General features: G+C 48.5%; 1 protein-coding gene across 2 annotated transcripts in view; it reads right to left on the reverse strand.

The window, feature by feature from the left end:
* The window catches only part of Fbln5 (fibulin 5), a 72,232-nt gene that overhangs the window by 16,212 nt on the left and 35,365 nt on the right, over nucleotides 1-20,655 (reverse strand). For both annotated transcript variants that reach the window (XM_051150594.1, XM_051150588.1), the window contains exons 5-7: nucleotides 6,810-6,932; nucleotides 3,973-4,089; nucleotides 343-462 (exon numbers count right to left, since the gene is read on the reverse strand). In XM_051150594.1, coding sequence (XP_051006551.1) covers nucleotides 343-462; nucleotides 3,973-4,089; nucleotides 6,810-6,932 — 360 coding nt within the window. The remainder of the gene's footprint in view (nucleotides 1-342; nucleotides 463-3,972; nucleotides 4,090-6,809; nucleotides 6,933-20,655) is intronic.

Genomic DNA, 20,655 nt, shown 5'->3' on the forward strand with positions numbered 1-20,655 from the left:
CATCTAGACCATTTTCAGGTCTTTGGTTAGTGCTGGGAAAGGAAGATAACTCTCACATCAACCAAATTCGATGAGTTCTCCCTCTCCCTGACTGCATCCCTGATCCAGATGGTGACTTTACTGACTTTTCATTAAAGGTCAGATGACTAGGAAGGTAAGACTGAACTCTACGCCTCAGGAAGTGACTCATCTTTGTTCTGTGGTGGTTATGACCCCATGACACTGGGAAATGTCGCCAGCTAGACAAACCACCAGGAAATGAGAGGAAACATCTATGATGGGTCCCTTGTCCCAGCCCCAGCTCTCCAAACAGGTGGACAGCTCAAACGCCCATCCCATTACCACTGCAATGGATGCCATCTTCGTCAAGTTCATATCCTGGGTCACAGCGGCAGATGAAAGAGCCATAGGTGTTGACGCAGGTTTGAACACAGGGATTTTCAGTCTCACATTCGTTCACATCTGTACAAAATCAAAGCACATCACTATTAGTCACACACACACACACACACAAACACACACACTACAAACAGCAGAAACATGAATTGGCTGTGAAATCTGCCACTACCAAGAGCCCAGATTCCCAGGTACCAAGGACTCCCTACCCAGGACCTATCAGATCATGATCTTGTGCTCTGTAAGACCATGTTAACTGTCAATTTACAGGATCCAGATGAGCTTCAGAAACACCTATGGGGGATTATTTAACCTCGGGTCATACCTATGAGGGATTATGTTGAGTACGTTAGTTGGCGTGGGCAGCACCACCACTGCCTGGACTTAGATCCTGGGTTGAATAAATGGAGACCGTGAGAAAGAACCAGGTTCCATCACTCTCTGCTTCCTACCTGTGGGTGCCACGTGACCAGCTGTCTCCAGCTTCTGCTGCTGTGGCTTCACCGTCATAGTGGACTGTTGTAACCTTGAACTGTGAGCCAACATAAGTCCTTTCTCTCTTAAGTTGCTTCATCAGGGTGCTTTGTCATAACCACAGGAAAAGTAACTAAGACCATGTCCAACATGTAGCCCGAGGAGCTACAGCCTCTGTATGCATGCCCCTTCTGGAGTGGCTACCCAGAGGGGAGATAAAACGGGTCACACACAGCATCCCTGTGTGTGTGCACTTGCATCTACCAGGAAGTCTGCCACAAGATTTCCTGGCAGAAGCCACTCTTTCCCGCCTCTAATTTGCTCCTCTCTCACCCTCACTGACTTGGAAGCTTCAGATAAATAATCACAGCAATTCTGAGAATATATTTGTTATGAATAAATAGCCTCGCTGGTATTTCTTCCAATTCTGCCTTCAGACCATTGTCCTGCATTCTCCGTATTTCATAGGTAAAGGAGAGGATTATAAGAAGCCCGAAGAGTCACGGTGGATGCCTCCTCCTCAGTGTGGTGATGGTTTCCTGTCAGTGTTAGTGGAAGTGTGTGCCTGAGGCAGTGCACCATATTGCGTCTCAACTACATATCAGCAGAAGGCTACTGTGATGCTTCTGAACACTGAGAGGCGTGGCCTAATTCCCATGCCAGCAAGGGCCTGGCCAGATCAACAGCATGAGTTACAGACCTCTTCATAAGCCACAGGATTCATTCTGTACAGCTTATTGAGGTTGGGGGACAGAGGGAAGGAGATCTTCCTGATGCTGGCATCAGCTGACCCTTTGTAGGCACCACCAACCCCTCCCCCATGTAGTCACATGCCTACAGAGGTGGCAGTTCTAGTTGAGAGATGTTTTCTCCACCTCACTAGTCCAGTTAAGCCTCTTAAAGGCTCTGAAAAGAGCATTGAATATTCTCAGAAGTAAAGGACTTTGTGGTAAGCAGCTTCTGAGGGGCCTCGCACAGGGAAACGCTAAGCTCATGCCCACAAAGTGCCTGCTTCCTGCCAACTCTGGAGCCCTCAGAGGAAAAACAAACAAATGAACAGCCACATAGGAAGGGTCTAGTGAGATACCAGGCTGCCCTGGTGCCCACACACCCAGCATCCAGACTGGGACAGGGCTGAGCAGGAGCATGTCCCTGGTGTACTAAACCACATACAGGCCAATGTCACTGCGCGTTAGGGCTGGCGGCCCCCGTTTCTGGCCAGACACTTACCATATGGTGATGAATAAGCTCAACTCGGCTTCCACAGTGCAGAGCTACTTTTGAGAGGACAGAAAGGGTTATATATAACCCTTGTGTCCTAACTGCCTCTCTGGGTTACTGGGTACTTCAAAATCCAGAGGGCAGGGGACCGAGGAGACAATTCAGTCAGAAAAGGGCTTGTTGTGCAAGCATGAGGATCTGAGTTCAAATCCCAAGCACTCATGTAGAAGGCCAAGCATGGTTGCATGAGCACCAAGGCAGGTTGGCATGGCTGTACCTGGTGCTGGAGAGGGAATGCACGGGGCTTAGGCCATCCATCTGAATCCTGAGGGCAAGGCACCCCATCTGACACAGCAAGTCCTTGCTTGGACTTCTTCTCAGCTCTGCCACCACCAATCCACCTGACTCTGACCAAGTGGCTTCACCTTTGTGAGAGTTAATTTCCTTATCAGCAGATCACGGCCACAAACGCTCTTCTGTCTATAAGACTCGATGGGGTCAGTGAAGCTAATGAACATAAGTGCTTTGAAGAGACATGAGGTGCTATGATTGCAAAAGTTTGCTGGCTCTGTCACAGCCTGCATGACTGACCTGTGGGCCCTGCTGATGCAATATCCCGATGGCCAGGTGCCCATGTCTAAACCTAAGTGCTGCCCGAGGATACCGTTCCAGCCTCTGTGGGAAAACCTGGGCTGGCACCTCTGCTCTCAGCCTAGGGCCCCAGGGCCCCAAGAAATCATCATCAGCCCTAAGCGGCTTATCACAGCAGCAAGGGAGCCAGGCGCCTGCTCCCTGCTCCCTGCTCCAGTGGGAAGGAAGGGCCCTGTTTTATTTATTTCCTCAACCTCCTGGCCCAGCTCTGCTCTCAGACAAAAAAAAAAAACCTTGCCACTTCTTGCAAAAGGAGCCCAGACAGGGGCTTCTTGGAACAATTAGCAGGACCAGCTTTAGAGGAGCTTCACAAAGAAACCAGGATCAAACCCTTGAATGCTGATGCCTTCCTGTTTATCCAGTGATTTAGATATGATTAAACTAATGGAGACATAATATTCTCTGAATAGCTGGCTAGGAGCCTGCACGCCAGACCTCACTCAAATGCTGTGACAAGGAAACAGGCCCCCGTGAAACGTGGTGGCAGACTCCAACAAAGGCCTCATTCTATGTCTCCATCCAGACCAGGCCACTGCTGGGGACTGGAGACAGGAGCCAGAGGTGGAACCCAGGCCACGTCATGACTTACAGTCACTCTTTAGGTCTTAAGGCCTTCATTGACTTCCGGAGCAGAAAGAAGCCTTGCAGGAGGAACCAGGATAGACATAGAGATTGCTTCTCCTGGTGATCACTGTTGGAAGCGATCAAGCAAAACCCAGAAATTATCTCTATTTTAATGTGCTTTTTTGTGGAGCTTTCTGAGGAGCCAGAGAAGGTAGCCCACGCTTGACTGTGCTCCTGATATAGTCCAGAGGGAAAATTCCTGAGAGAAACGGCTGGCTGCTGCGTTCGCATCGTGTTTATGTTTTTCTTTTGTGACACGTCAGGGGTCAGGAGCCTTGAGAGGCACTCTAGGCCTCTGCAGAGCCACAGCCACTAGCAGACACAGAGTGACAAGCAGATCACAAACCCATAAGGTGATCTTTTGACGATGACTACTGCTCTCTAACCTCTGCAATCCTAAGAGCACTTTTTGAGCAGGGTCAGAACACACCACCAACTCTGGTGTCAGGTTTAGGTTTCCATCAGCGGGGCGGGGGGCGGGGGGAGTGGGCAGTGACTGGGACACACTTTAGTGACAAGTGTTTTGCAAACATCAACTGTCAGGCTCTGGAGACAACTGAATCCAGTGTTTTGTGCTGTGCCCAAGTTATCACGCACATTACATACCTTGGCAAGATCTTCCATCGTCGTTGAGGGTGAAGCCAGGGTTGCACGTACAGGAATAGGACCCGGGAACATTTGCACAGAGCTGCTGGCAGTAACCATAGCGACACTCATCAATGTCTGGAAACAAATACAGTCAAAGTAAGCCAGGGCTCGTCCCCGAGGCCACCATCAGCATGGTATCATTGCCTTCCTCTTCTAGGATGGGCTGGGAAAGGCCATGGCTGCTAAGACAGTGCTAAGTGTCAAGAATGATGATGCTCTTTGGACCACAGTGCTCGGCTTCCCTGCAACCCTCTACCTCCCCCAAACAATCTCTGTTCCATAAACACCAGATCCTAGCCTGAACTCTGTGGCAAACCTTTCTGCTTTGATTGGGATATTGCACAAGACGGCTTCTCAGAACTTACCCAACTCGGACTTAACTAAGACTTATACAAATAATAAGATTCAATGCTATGATTCTCTATGATTTTTTTTTCAGTACCCTAAACATGAACAAGTTAGCTTTAGCATGTGAAGAGATCCGCAGAAGCGCTCCAGAGGACTGTCTGCCAGCTCCGCTGACAATGACTATGTCCAGGGGGCAGGCACAGGATCCCGGGCTGTTGGGTAGTGCTACAGTGAGACCTATGAGTGTGGCAATGCAAGGGTGTTTGTGCTCACCTTAGCTCTTACCCTTACACCGGAGTAGACATTAACTTCCAGATAAACACACTTCTGAGCCATGGGAAGCAGCAATACAGTGAGGAGTGTGTGCTTGCAACAGAGCTAAACCACATGACCCCCCTGTAACAGAGCTAAACCACATGACCTCCCTGTAACATGCAGTGGGCCATGAGGAGCCTGATATCACTGGGAAAGCACTTTATAACATCCCTGGCTAAAAGAACGATGGGCTGGCCAACTCGCTCCTATTAGGCGCACAGCCTCCAGTGAAACCAACGTTCTCCAGGAGGGCAGTGTCCTTACGTGCACAGGCTCAACTGGGACCAGCTGATCTGACTGAAGCACTCACTGAGCCTTGCATCATCCTTACTGTGCTATAAAATCCCAATGTCCCCTTCCTGAAACTGCGGCTCTTAGAAAGATACTGATAGAACTCTTTGTGCCTTGATCCTGGTGCCCACTTTCTGCTGCCTAGTTCTAGAAAGAACTCCACCCCAGGCCAGTCCAACCCAACCCATTACCTATTTTCCAGCCCTGGATGGATTCTGGGCCATTTCCTGTGATTCTGCTTTATCTCAGTCCCCTTTGCTTCTAACATGGCCTAACCGCCTACTTGGAAAGCCTTTTGAGTAGTATAGTTGCTAATCCTGATCTCTTCCCAGGACACAGTTGGGAACACCATCACCAGTGCCTAGTGAGGCAGCAGAGGCAGAGAAGGCATCCTCTCATTGAGGGGCCGTAGGAAGGAAGGAAGCCTTCTCCTTCATTTTTCTGAGAAAGGTAAGGTCTCCAACAGTGGAATAGTAGGAAGCCATGGAACTCACATGTTGAAAGAGAAAGAGGAGTTTGGCCAAGGAAAGGCATAGGGCCAGCGAGAATTAGGAGAGGTCTTTATGTCAGATGTGACATGCTATGTAGGCACATTAGGCCACAGTGAGCATTCTCCCATAGTGCTCTGTGGTAGAATGCAGCCGTCACAAGCAGAGGAACTGCATCTTCTGTCATCTCTCAGATGGAGAGATCTGCCCTCTATGCGTCTATGATGGGCCCATGTATCCTGCCCCACATCTCTCTGGTGCCCTTTGTGGTCAGAAAAAAAATCTGGCCTGGGAAAGCTAGAGACATCAATATTAGACCCAACTCGTTTTAAGTTTATCCAAAATGTTCCTCCTCTTTGAATCTATCTCCAACTCTATAAAAGTTGGATGACATAATATCGAACACCCTCTCCAGCTCTAGAGTTCTACATAAGAAGTTCCTGTACAAACAACTCCCTCTTGTTGGTCTGCTTCCATTCAAACCAGTAACGTCATATTTTCCACTAGAGCAGAGGTTAGTCTAAACGCATAGGGACTATCGTATTCCCAGATGCCCACATGTGTCAGCTCTGCTGTGCCTGACTGGAGAGGGGAACCAGGACAAGACCAGGCAGTTTACCATGTCTCAAGGACACTCCAGACAGGTCAAAAAGTAAACCCAAATCCAGCCACAGTCCAGAGACCCGGAAGAAAGGTTTTGGGTTTTTGTTTTGTTTTCCTTTTATATATATATATATATATATATATATTTTTTTTTTTTCTATACTGCTGTTTGACTCTAATTTTAAAGCAACTTGACTAAATGCAAATTCAGAGGATAAAAAGAAAATAACCCTAGCCAATGCCAACTGCGGTAAAACTGTGATCAATCAGTGATAATTAGCGTCTCTAGAGTAAAAAGAGAAAGCTGCAGGGTGGGCCAAGTGGAGTGGCAGGGCATCCTTGCTGGGGTGAGATGTCACCGGCACTCCGATCTGCATTTGAGATTTGGAACATTTCTGTAACTAAGCAAAAGTATTCCCTCAGCTAAGGACTATTTCTAATCAGGGTAGAGTAACTCTCATTTCTATCACTTCCTGGCTAGGCTATATGCTTCCTAAAGGCAGGAAGGTTTCAGCAAACTTATGCCCAAGCCCTTAGAATACAGTTTAAAAAAAAAAGAAAGAAAGAAATGCTAGTACGGTGAAAATGTATTTCAATGGATGGTGACACATGCAATGTCATTTAGTAGCTTTCTAAACATGCCCAAGGAGAAGCTTACTGGACTTCCCTACTGTACCCACACTGTACTGCCAGTGACAGGTGACAGTCATCACCACCCCAGAGTTTCTAGGAACCACAGGGAGCTCTTACCTAGGCACTGGCCTTCCAGAAGCCAGTAGCCGTCGGTGCAGGAACAGGTGTACCCTCCTTCTGTGTTGATACAGATCTGGGTAGGGTTGCACTGGTGTGAGTCTGTCGCACATTCGTCCACATCTGTAACACACACATAAAAAAAATGTATTCTGGAATCACCACCCACATCTAGGGACCCTGGGGCCACCAGAGGTGCAAGCGGCCCCTTTGTCTCAGCCAGGAGGCTGTTGATAAAACCACTGGGTTCCACCAGGAACAGAGCATTTCCCTGATAGGCCTTTTTGAGACACAGTGGGCTCTACTTAGAATGGGCAGAGCTGGTCTTGCTCAGAGAACTACACAAAAGGGAAGAAACCCAGCCGCCCACACTGTTCATCAGCCTTTATCCTTCCCAGCCACTGTCACCCTTTTCTTAACATGCACTACATCAAGAACGACTCCTCCTTGTTGGTCCGGCTCTCTCCTGTCTACCAGCTCCTGTCACCCTCTCTTTCACGACTGCTGCAGGATTTGCTCTTTGACAGCCTTTCTCCACCTCTGCCAAAGGGACCATCAGGAAGTCAGGAATATCATGAAAAGCTGCCATTCACCGTGTGGTGTGCCCGACCCCGCATTTGTTTGTTCTCACAGGATTTCATGATTCCAGCTAGGCCAGCCGAGCTGAGGGAGTAGTAAGCAACAGGCCACAAGCTTAGCCCACGCCTCCCACGCCTGGCTCAAGTCTTCTCTGTGCAGCGATAACAGAGGACACAGCTGGGACCGTGCAGATGCCGGAGGGGCTAGCCAAGGAAACTGACCCTTTCCTCTCCCTACTTCAGATGTCTGCCTCTTGATACTGCAGACTGCAGACTTTCTCCCCGTCCACTCACATGGCATCTCTGGGTTGAGGACATTGCTCAGTATTAGTGTGCCTGCCTGGCATGTCTGAGGTCCTGGGTTCAATCACAGGTAACATATGCGCACATGTGTAATGGGGTTAAGAGGCTCCAGAACCTGGAAGTGTGAGCTCCTTGAGACAAGCCTTTGTATAGCACTGGGTTTAGCATGCTGTGTGATCAGGAAGCCAGCACAACTGGGTGTGACATGCAACCAGGTAAGCGGTGGTATCTTTGGGTTAATGACACTGCCGCAACCCACTATCGTCAACAGCTCAACACTAAGAGAACTGATGAATCCCTGCCAGACTCCAAAGTGACAAGGTGTCTGGGTCCCATGGGACTCAACTTTCACTTCTCTAAGTATGGATATCCTCCGAGAGTCTTGGTCTATTCCACCCTGACACAGTGACAGAATGCAAAGTCCCGACGCAGTTCTCCGCTGCAAACTCCTAGCCCCTGCCCTTCACCTCCCTTCTAACCGGGCTCTGCCCATACAGCCCAGCCTCCCGGGGGATCCAGGGAATAATGCTTGGCCAGCGGCCACTCCTGTCCCAGTCTACTTCCAAGCTATGACAATAAATATTGCCACCATGGGCCAGCACATATTTACATTTTCCCAGCAGAGAGTGATGGATGTGATTGTACCCTGGGAACAGCACTGCCCTGGGAGTCTCTGCATTTGTCCCCCCGACTTGACAAGAATGGGAAGTGAGAGTGACCAAAAGGAAGTGAAGAGCTTGGAGAACCATAGTGACAAGTCCCCAAGGCTCTTCCTTTGTGTGACATGTAACATGTAACACCGTGCTTGCAGAAGAGTACTACAGAAGCCACGCGCAGACACACACACACACACACACACACACGCACGCACGCACACACAAAATCTTTGAAGTTCCTCCTTCTTCAAAGCTCTACTGCTCTGAGATTGTGTGTGTGTGTGTGTGTGTATGAAAATGTAAGGTGAGCAAGACGGGTCACTGAATAAAGAAAGTGCCTCCCACCAAGCCTGCCAAGCCTACCAACTTGAGTCCAATTCCTGGAACCCATATGGTGGGCAGAGAGAATGACACACACAGTTTGTCCTCTGAGCTCCACATGCATACTATAGAACACACACACACACTTATGCATGCATGCAGGCACAAACATACAATCAATTAACTAACTAAAAATTTTTATATTTAGTTTTCACCTACTTTCATTAGCTTTCACTCTATTTTTTTTTTAAACGGGGTCGTCTGTATAAAGCCCGTTTTGAGAACTCAGTGGACGGTAGGTCCCTGGAACAAAAGCCGACATTAAATCCCAGCCAGGCTGCTCCAGCCAACTAGCTGACAGGATTTTGGAATGTGAGGTTCCAAAGCAGCCACCACCCTGCAAAGCACTGTCAGCTTACACACCTGCCTGAAGAGCCCAGACTGGAATTGTTCGATCTGTTTCCACAAGGGGGGTGAGTGAGGCGTAGCCGACTCCAGCCCACAGCTCAATTGCTTACATTAAGTACATCTGACTTAAGTAACGGAAGGAAAAATACATAGAATGGCTCCAAGGACATTCTTTGGCAGGGCGTCCTTTTCTGCATCAGTGGAAAAGCACAAGTTATGGCAACCTGAGCAGGTGTCATTATCCTTGCACTCAATCATGTCCATATCCTTTCCTCGTGTGATGGGTAGGAATGGTCCTCAGAGGAAAGACGGCTGAGTGAGGCGATCACTCATTCACTCACTCATTACATATTCATTATTTTTGCTTTATGAGTGAGTGAGTGAGTGTGTGTATGTGTGTGTGTGTGTGTGTCCATCAAAAGCTCCAGACCATTTGAGAGAGCTGGCATCAAGCATAGCCCTCCCAACACATCTACTAAGTGCCACCCACCGGCTCCCTGCTTCCTCCCAAGGTTGCACCTTGACTCAGCTGCCTGGGCACCTACAGGAATTGACCACAGTGCTTGTGGCTGGTTTCTCCGCAGGTGGGAAAATGGCTAACCACTCTCCAGGTGACTAGCCCCTTAGGAACTGAGGAAGGTGTGACATTTTCTGGAACCTGGAAAAGCCCAGTGTGTTCCTGCTCAACAAGAAATCCTCATCTGCACCAAGCCTCACCTTTTGTTGTCCCATGAGGCATTGGCCAAGCTGTCACTGTGTCCTTCAAGTGTCTACACTGTGGTCTTCTCAGTTGCAAACAGCTGTTCACACAGAAAAGGCATCAAACCAGTCGCTACTGTGCTTTGACGCCTTTTGAGGAAGGCCACAGGCAGAGTGGGTTCCAGAGCCCAGGAGACTGCTCCACATGAGGTCACCCCTCAAGCATTACATGATCCTACCTATATCCCATCTCCTCAGTCAGACAGTGAGCTGACATGCGCAGGTGGACCACAGCAGTAGGAAGGAAGCAAGGCCCTCGGAGTCTGTGTAAGGTCTCACAGAGCCTTCAAATGGAGGGCTTCTCTCACCACTGCACAAGTGGCAATCATCCTGGGGACAATGAAACATTCTTGCACTCTGACTCAATGGGTGGTGTGAGAAAGGGCTGCCTTCCGCAAGCTACCACAGGCATTAGCCCCTGGAGCAAAAATGCGGAGTGGCACCCGACTCTTTGGGTTCTCTGAAGGCTTTGTGGGTATCTTGCTGCTGGCTTGAGTTCAGTTGATGTTCCTTCTCAAAAAAGCACCACATGACACTCTTTTGTCCCATATGAAATGGTTCCCAAGGGCAACCTTAGTACGAATTCTCTGTCAGTTAGCTTCTCATTTCCACACATGAGCACAGCAATGTGCCATCATAGATACACTGAAGTGTAAATAGCATGCAAATGCATGTGTCCTGTTGCTCTATGGTGTTCATATAAAGGTGCTCTACATTTAAGCATTTACTTCGGAAAGTTAACAGGAAAGTGTTTAGACTATTTTCGTATCAATAATTCTAACTGAAAGAAAAGTGTTCCTTAAAAACCTGGCCTGGGAAGCTGGCTCAGTGGTTGAGAGCACTTGCTATCTTTCTAGATGACTGAATTTGGTTCCCATCCCCTTCATCAGGTGGACCACAGCCACCTGTCACTCTAGCTCTTCTAAGGAATTTGACCTCCTCCTCCGGCCTCTATGGGCATCCACACACGTGTGACACATACTTGCACAGACACGTGTGTGTAGCCAAAAATAAAACCTTTAAAATTTTTCATATAAGCTGGATGTGGTGGTACATGTCTAAAATCCCAGTCCTGGGAGGCTGAGGCAGGAGGATTACCAAAAGTTCAAGGCCAGCCTGGGCTACATACTGGGTATCAGGCCAAGCAGGACTACATAGTAAAGCACTGAGGCGGTGGGGGGTGGGGACGACAAAACACTGAATTAAAATTTAAAAGTATAAATGATAGGACTGGCCAAGATGGATCAGTAGATAAAAGTGCTTTTTTTTTTCCCTTGAGACTGGTGGCCTGGGTTTAATTTGGTTCCCAGGACTCATGTGGTAGAAGAACATGGACTCATATAAGCTATCCTCTGACCTCCACATGTGCACCATAACATGTAGAACCAAAAGGATGGAAACATACATACATACATACATACATACATACATACATGCATTTAATTTTTAAAAATTAAACTACAAAACAAAACATCTATGCTTCCCTCATGTTCTCCCCAGAAGGGAGAACATCTTCTGAGTCATTGTCTTAGCGCCAAAGTCTGAGAGGGGAAATAAAACCATCAGCGGGCCGAGACCTGTTCAGAAATGGCCGACTCGTAACAGGATCAGCACTTGAGGAGCTGACATGGGTGAGTATGGATCCAGCTCCCTGCACTGATGAGGAGTACAGGAGGGATCCAACACCCTCCTGTGGCACCTACGGATGTCCTACTGAGACAGCTACTTCACAGGCTTCTGGGAGACTCACCCCCATCACCAGGGTCTGCCCCCACCCCCACCCCCCGGGCCTCAGACGTTTTCATTTTATTTGCCAGTGACAACTTGTCCCTACCGACTGTGGAAGACAGGGAAGTCTGGCCTCTGCCTTCCGGGATCCACGGCCTAGAACTTGACAGAGACATCCCAGACCTTAGCACTGAGGCTCAGTGAGCTGTGTGGACATGGCCAGGGCCTCGCTCCCTCAAATCCCCAACACACTACGCAGTAGGACATGATGGCAAGAGGAGAAAACAACAGATGCAGTCCTTTCCGCCTCTGCACCCCAGCCCCTGCGAGTCCTTGTAGGATAACAAGCAACTGCAACACGAAGAGACTGTCTTACAGAACTCCACAGCCATCCCTTAGCCTGCTGGGCCCGATTTTTCCCTTTCTGAACCCAAGCTCCAAGTCTGTGGGACAAGTGAAGCTCATTTAGGGAGCCTCTGCTGGATGAGACTGTTCTAGTGTGAGAAAAGCCATCAGCCAAAGGAAAGCATTCTTGCTGGGCAAGCAGGCAAAACTGTCCAAGAGTACTTCAACTCTATACCTTTCCAAGGGCTCTGCTCTTCTTCTTCTTCTTCTTCTTCTTCTTCTTCTTCTTCTTCTTCTTCTTCTTCTTCTTCTTCTTCATCTTTTGGACATGGCAGAAATCATTTCTGTAGTAGCAGATTTTTAGCTGGTGAAACAATATGTTTTTCCAGCCTTTTTTTTTTTTTTTTTTTTTTTTTTGGATTCCTTCCTTGCCCAAGCTTATGGGGTTTGATAAGAAAGAGGAGAATAATACTGCCACATTCCTGCGACTCTGCGTGAAGGCTATTTCAGCCCTTGCTGTTTGTCTGGGGGACTGCCATTTTTTTTTCAGGCAGCCCAACCCAGCCAAGGCTGGAAGCCACACAGGACCTACTGCCCAAACACCTGTTTAATTAAAGACCTCAGCGTTTGAGAACTCGCTTGCTAAATTCCTAGCACATCTGCACTCCATGTGCCTGATGGCCTTGCATGATCATTAGGAGTCAAATCCTTCTGTGTTTCCAGCCCTTTTCTCAAGGCTTGATATTGGGCATTGCACCACTAATTAGGCCACAAATATGTAGTCCATTTTCCAAACAACAACAAAAAGAACCCTCCTATCTTAGATGGACCCAGCTGGGATGGGAGACCCAGGCTTTCTCTGGATGCTATTCATCTAGCCATAAAGTGAGGGCTTAGGGGAGCATTCTCAGATGGCCTGAGCGCTGATCTTATGCCGAGAGCACATATGTCAGTAAGAAGGATCATATTGGTCGGTGGGTAATTACTTTCATCCACCGGATACGTGGTAAACAGCAACTGTCCGAGCTCGCTTTCAATAGGGGCAGTGAATTGGCCAAGTCCATTCAACTTGTGCCAGAGAATGGGTGGTCACTGCAGTGGAAAAGAGACAGCACAGGGCTCTTCCTGAGCATCATGAGTCAAGATGTTCTCAGAGTGATAGGTCTGCTGACTGGCAATCTGGACAGGGTCTTTAGGGGCTTAAGACTTAGGCCATCATTGTGCCTGTGAAGCAAACAGCATAGCACTCAAATTAGATTTCCATTTATTACATTCTTGTCATCTGTCCATCCACAGAGGAGAGGTTTGGAGTATACCAGGCAGCATTTTCCAAACCTTGCTGTCCGCAAGAATCACTGACTGTATGAGAACGTCTGGGGTTAAGGCTTGGCAGGCTGTATTATTTGGAAGTGTTCTAGATGAGTCTGGGGCAGAGGAATCCGTACGAGAGCGATGCTTTTCAGCCTTCGTGTGTACAAACCAGGATGGGTCTTGTTAAAATGGGATCCTGAGACTCCTAACAGCTCCCAGGTGACACCCATGCTTCTGGCTCAGGGACCACCCTTTGCCTAAGGAGGCGCTACACTCCTCTGAGCGGCGCTGAGTTCTGAGCCCATGCAATATGCTTAGGCTTTTGGGGGTGCTCAAGATAATCTGGGGGTTGCATTTAAGCATCTAAAGATAATCTGGGGGTTGCATTTAAGCATCTAAAACACAGTTCTTTCAGATAAAGCCTGCCGTCTACAACAGCACACTCGGCCCCCGGTATCGTGTGGTTCTGCAGCCACAGACTCATCCAGCTGCATGTTTGGGCCAGGTGGAAACCAGAAGTGTACCAATTTCATCCCCCATCCCTTTAACAGGGTCTTACTGTGTAGCCACGACTGGCCTCAAGGGCTCATTCCTTCTGTCTCTGTGCTAGGGTGACATGTACCATCAGCCTTCTGTCTTACCATCGTTCCCTACCCAAACAACACAACATCGTCACTACTCACACAACATTCATGTTGCATTGAGTGTCATAAGCAGTCATAAGTGCCATAAGCAAATGAACAGATTATACACAAATACTAAGCAAGCTTGTAATAAGAGAAGGAATATCTGAGGATTCTGATATCCAAGGAGGTCCCATCACCAACAACTGCCGCCCCTCCCCGATGGGTGCACTGAGAATTTGGAGTCTTATCAGAGCCCCTAGGGCCTTGGAGAGATGGGTCAGAAGTTAAGAGTGTATACTGCTCTAGCAGAGGACTCAAGTACAGGGTCCAGCACCCACATCTGGCAACTCACAACCACCTGTAACTCCAACTCTGTGGTATCTGATGTTCTCCTCTGGCTATGATGGGCACTAGCACTCACACACTTATCCCTGTACATGCTCACACAGACACACACATGCCAACATACTCAAAAATAAAATAAGCTGAGTGTGGTGGTGCAAGCTTTTAACCCAAGCACTTGGGAGGTAGAGGCAGGTGGATCGCTAAGTTCAAGGGCAGCCTGGTCTACAGAGCTATTCCAGGAAAGCAAGGCTACACAAAGAAACCCTGTCTCAAATAAATAAATGGATGGATAGATAGATAGATAGATAGATAGATAGATAGATAGAGAGAGAGATAGATCTATCTTTACTGTAGTAAGGGAAGTGAAGGCTGTCTCTGATATGGACTCAGATGCCAGCTTTTTGATCATTTCCCCCTGACAGAACGACCTTGCCAGGCCACAGGGGAAGAGGACACTCAGTCTTGATGTGACTTGAGCAGAGGTGGATGGGAAGGGGGCTCCCCTTTTATAAGGAATGGGGAAAGGGGAGAGGGAAGGAAGGACGGTGGAATTGGGAGAAAAGGGATGGGGCTGTGACCAGATGTAAAGTGAATGAATGAATGAATAAGAATAATGAATGAATGAATTAAATTCCTAGTCTAGTCTGGCCCACACAGATTGCTGTTCCAGTACACACTCACCTTCACAATTCAGTCCTGATCTATAGTGGTAAGTGCCTACTGTGCTGCTGCTCACCAAGGCTTTGACCTTGACCGCGAAAGGCCCTCCCTCCTATTAGCTCACTTACAGTGTTAGGTTTCCCATGAGTAGACTCAGTTCCCCACATCTTAACTAAATTCTTAGAAACACTGTCCCCAAGGAGATGGCCAAAGCACAGAGATCTCAATGAGGGGAAAGGTCAAGATTTTCCTACAACACATGGCATCTTGCACCAAATCTGTAAGGCCACCGCTCATAGATGTATGGCTCCTGAATCTTGACATTTTCCTAGCTCCCCAGATGCACCGTTTCCCTGTCCCCTCTGAGCAATTTCCTCCATCTCATTCTTTTACATTTCATTTTGAGACTCGGTCTTACTATGTAGCCCTAGCTGGCCTGGAACTCGCAGAGATCCACCTGCCTCTGTCTCCAACGTGCTGGGATTAAAGTCATGCACCACCAAACCCAGTATGCTCCTGTCTTCTTTTTCTCCATGTCACAGTCTGTGAACTTACACTTACAGACACACACACACACACACACACACACACACACACACACACACACCAGCTCCCCACCCCCAGTGCTCTGTCTTAGACAATGGCACCACCATTTTTCAGTGTCTGGGGAGGGTCCTCACATGGTGAGGACCTCAAGGCTCTTTGTCTCCTTATAAGTTCCAGCAGAGACTTCCACCTTCATGACCTTCTTTCCTGTCCCATCACACTGGGATCAGTACATCAACATATTAATTAGGTAGGGCCCAGACTTTCATAGCACTGCCTTACATAGCTTCCTCTTTCTTCTTCAGATGGCTTGACATCCCAGAAAAAGTTTCCTTTGAGAAGTGTGAGAGACCAAGAAGAGACCTGATACCATATGATCATATACAGGGGGAGGAGGTCCCCCTCAGTCACAGTCATAGGGGAGGGGAGTAAGGGGAAAGCAGGAGGGAGGGAGGAATGGGAGGATACAAGGGATGGGATAACAAGTGAGATGTAATATGAATGAATTAATTAAAAAAAAAGAAAGAAAGAGAGAGAGAGAGAGAGAGAGAGAGAGAGAGAAGTGTGAGGGAAAGAAAACGATGGCCCTTCCTGGCCTGAAAGCAGATATCAGCAGGACCCCTTAAGACTCAAGTAGAAATCCAATCTATTTTTCCATCCAGGACAAAGCCCTCATGAGCCCTGGTACCTGTGTGAGAATATGCAGGTGTGCAAATCCACCCCGGGGAGTTAATCAGTGCAGCAGCAACCGCAAACATTCCCTCCTGGGCTATCCTCAGAGCTCCGCTGGTAAGGAGTGCTGCAGGTGTGCCCTTCCCATCGCTGAGGTGAGAGGGCCCTTGGTCAAACTCTGACTCCCTTGCCCATTTGCTAGGACAAACCGGCACACATTGCTGACCTGTATCTCAGCATCCTCAACTCTGACAAGAACTACCTCATGCCCATGCCGCCGCCCCCCCCCCTCCGAGCTTACACCAAGTACAGAAGACAGGCATAGCTCATAAGCATGTAAACGGAACTGGGGCATGGCTCAGTCGGTAATATCCTTGCCTCACAAACACAAGGACCTGAGTTCAATCCCCAGAACCTACATAAAAATGCCAGGACCGTGGCACAGGCTTGAATCCAGAACTGGAAGGTTATATTGAAGGATCCCTGGGGCTTGCTGGTCAGTCAGCCTAGCCTAATTGATCAGCTCCAAGCCAATGAGGGAACCTGTCTCAAAGGAAAGGAACTTGATGGTGAAAATGACATCCAAGGTTATCCTTCAACCGCCTTACACACACATCCGCATGTGCACAGCACAAACACAAAAATGCACATACAAAATGCACACTTAAATCTTTTAATTAAAAAAAAAAGGTGTGCAACAAAGAATGTCTCGACTCTGGGAGATGGGGACAGATTTGGAGGGGGAATGGTGTGGAAAAATCTTCCTCACAGGGGGAGAACTGAAGAACTGACCTGCAGCTCTCTCTATATTTTTTTTAATTAATTAATTTATTTATTCACTTTACATCCCTATCGTAGCCCCTCCTTCCTCTCTTCCTGGTCCCTCCCACCCTCCCTCCCTTTTCCCCTATCCCCTACTCCTCAGAAAAAGGAGCCCCACCCATCCACACCAGCCCTGCCACAGGGGAGTGGTCGAAAAGCAGGCAACAGAGTCCATGTCAGAGACAGCCCCCGCTCCCCTTACTAGAGGACCCACATGAAGCCTGAGCTGCCCATCAGCTACATGTGTGTAGAGGACCGAGGTCCAGTCCATGCATGGTCCTTGGTTGGTGCTTCAGTCTCGGCAAGCCCCTCTGGCCACTGGTTAGTTGGCTCTGAAGACCAACAGAGCCTGAAGCTCTTTTGATGTAACACACTTCAAGAAGTGCACAGGCTAGTGGCTAAGAGTTCACCTACTTCACCCAGGGACCTGGCCACTCTGCCACTTTCTCCTGCCGCTGCCCTCCTTCACTAGAAGGGGCAATGGTCTCTCCTCTCCAGTAGATCAGCAAGTACCTTCCCTATGGGCAAGAGGAGGTAGAACCTTAGTGGGTGGAAGAGGTGAATGTGTGTAGGAATCATGGGAGCAGAACAAAGATGCCATAGGCAGCAAGGGTCTTGGGAGACACTGGCTCTGCGTGAGGAGCAGCCATGTGCCCTAATCTAGAAGCAAGAACCACCCACACAGCCCAGGACTGAACCCTGAGTATTTACCTGGCCTGCAGAATGGCTGCCACCGCTTACACCCACCACACAGAGGTCAGCAGCAGGCTGGGTTTCTCCAGTGAGGAACACAGGAAGGCATAGGGAACAGTCAACCATCTGGCCTTCCAGTTCCTTCCAGCCCTCCCTACTGCCACTAAGGGCACAGTTCCCAGAGTCTAACACACACTGTGCATCTGTACCACATACATTTCCACTCCCCGGAAGTCAGCACTGCCCTAGGTTCTAGGGAGTTGAAGACAAGCGACATGTGGGCATGTCTTTGAGAGCGCACAGGAGCCAGACAATCTCCGTTATACAGCAAAAGAGATGCTGGGGGGTCGGGGGGAATTGCAAGGCATCCCCAGGAGGGACAGGTTTGTGGAACAGAAGACGATGTGTGGGGGAAGCTGGGGGGCTGCTGTGACAGAGTCGGCGTGCATCCTCTGGAAACCATTCTCCCCGCAAATGTCTTCCAGCCAGAAGGAAACAGAGTCTAGCCCAGAGCTTCTCCACCATAGCTGCAAGTTAGAAACATGGGGGGAGGCTCTAGATTAGAAGATGGGCAGAAGCCCAGCATGGGCCAACTAAGTGGGAGCCTCAGCAAGACTCATCATGTAGGCCAATGAAGCTACTGACCTTGCCGGGGGTACATATAAGAATCTCCTTGCAGTTCTGTGTTTTAATAGAGCTGCCATCTCAGGACATCTGAAGAGAGCTCCAGTAGCCAGCGTTTTGAACAGACATCCTACGTGATGTTGATGAAAGTGTTTACGTGTTCAGAAACAGAGAGCTCGTCTCAACAGCAGACCGGTTTTAACATTGCCTTTGTAGATTGCCCCCATGCTAAGAACAGGACCTGGCACAGAATGTTCCTTTAAAAGCTAATGGCCTCATACCCACTAAGATGGCTACTATTATAGATAGATAAATAGATAGATGATTAAACTGGTTTTCTCCTGCAGATCAGGAGGTCCTGAGGACAAAGACCGGGACTTTCTACATCCTCACTACAGTGCCCGACACACACAGGTGCTGACTACTCTGGACAGGACATAACTGTCTCAATGATGAATAACCACATTTGTAAAGGGCTGTCATGTGTCAACTCCTTCACCAGCAATATCTCATTGTATCTTCCCAACTGCTTTTTGAGGTGTGCACTGCTAGCTCATTGTAACAAAAGAGTCAAGGTGCACGCCCAGCCAGCAGAGCAAGGACTGAGCACTGTAGCCCACATTTACCCTTCTTCAGGGCAATGGACTCTCACGGGGCATAAACAAACTGAGTCTCCTTGTCTTCAGGCATGCTAGGAGAGCCAGCTAACGCTACTCTCTGCAGTTACATGTGATGACCCGGGGGAATCTTGCAAAATGGGCCAGTTGCAAAGGGCAGGTACTCCCTAACTCCTCTTCTGGGGTGCTCCCACAAGAGTCAAACAGAGACAGAGAGTACAATGGTGGCTACTAGGGGAGGAGGGCTTGTTCGGTAGATGCAATTTTCAAGTTGAAAGATGGAGTTGAGATCTGAGGTCTGCTTCATGTCAGTGTAAACACACTCAACATGGCTGAGCTGGACCCCTGAAGATGGTCATGGCAGAATACAGGAGCTGATGGCTGAGAATCAGAGCCTAGTTCTTTGCTGGGCTTCGTTCCAAATTTTACAAACTGTTCCTAATCGAGGAGATAACCAAGTGGCCGCGCTCTACAGCTAAAGCCCAGGAGGAAGAGCACAGCAGCTGTGGCCACACCTCTTCCGCAATGTAGCGTTCCTGCATGCAACCCAGGAACCAGGAAGAAAGACACTGGAGAACTAATGTTTGGGTTCAGAGGGCAACAGGGAGATAGCCAGAGGGGAGCTGGGAGCCAGGCCTGCTTCAAGTCCTCCCACCCTCACTTTTTAAACACGTAACACACAAAAAAAAAATCTGAGGGATTCTTTTTGTCAGCCCCCTAAAACCCTGATTTTTCTCATGTACAAAGAAGCTAAGTAGCAAGAGAACCTTAGTAGGGTCAATTGTAAGCCAAGTCCTTACCACAAGTTCTAGAAGGGGAGCTGGTCTTTAGACAGAGAGTCTGTGGAGCTTCCCTAGCAGAGGAGGAGAAAGGTGAGGAGGGAAGGCAGAAGGACCTACATATCTTTTAAATGAAAGAGAAAAGAGAAACATTTGAAAGCCAGGCTCAAATCTGAAACTTGGCTCCATGGTGGCCTTCAGAGAAGTCTCCTACCCCGACACCACCACCTCTGGGAAAATAGGTCTCCTGCCGCCTGTGTCTGGAGAGGCTTGACAAACCAGATTCCTCTGAGAGCTTAGGTGCCTACCTGAGCTGAGGCAGGCAGAGGAGGCCCCCTGGAGGACACAAGAGGAAGAACCCTATGGCTTGCCCTCACATACAAAGCTGGTATACATGCCACACTGTAACCAGGTAGGGAAAAAGTTAAGGTAAGAGACAGACAGAAGGGGGAGACTCTCCTGATGCCACCTCAGAGAGGACTTGGAAGCAGAGTGTGCTGTCCTCTGCTCTTTGGTTGGCCAGGCATGCCTCCATCACAAACAGTGTTTCTACAAATATTATAATTACTGTTATACAACGTATATAGAGAGAGTTAACTTGTGTGGGCATATTACAATATAGGAAGATTTATATCATATATACAGAGGGGGGAGAGCGTGTGTGTGTGTGTGTGTGTGTGTGTGTGTGTGTGTTTTAAACACTGACATATTTCCTAACGCTTGCTCTGAATCAGAATATTCTGGTATTTCCCTGTGGACCCTCCCTCTGGACCTGTTTGACAGACATATCAGGGGCTCCTAAAAAGACAGAGATGTGGTGATTTACTCTTCCCACTTTAACATGCCAAAGTAGTTATTGATTCATAAAGGGCAACGCACTGCTGGTCAGGGCTTCAAGTTCTTTCCTTCCTTCTTTGGCCAACGGTAGTAACTAGTGCTGAACAGACTGGGAGTTTCCATTCTTTGTCTACTGCTCTTCAGGAGCAGAGGGGAATCTGGTTTTTATTCACATACATTTTTTAAGCAAGTTTAAGACATTACTACCTTGTTACA

This window comes from Acomys russatus, chromosome 1, assembly GCF_903995435.1.
Source record: "Acomys russatus chromosome 1, mAcoRus1.1, whole genome shotgun sequence".
Taxonomy (NCBI): domain Eukaryota; kingdom Metazoa; phylum Chordata; class Mammalia; order Rodentia; family Muridae; genus Acomys; species Acomys russatus.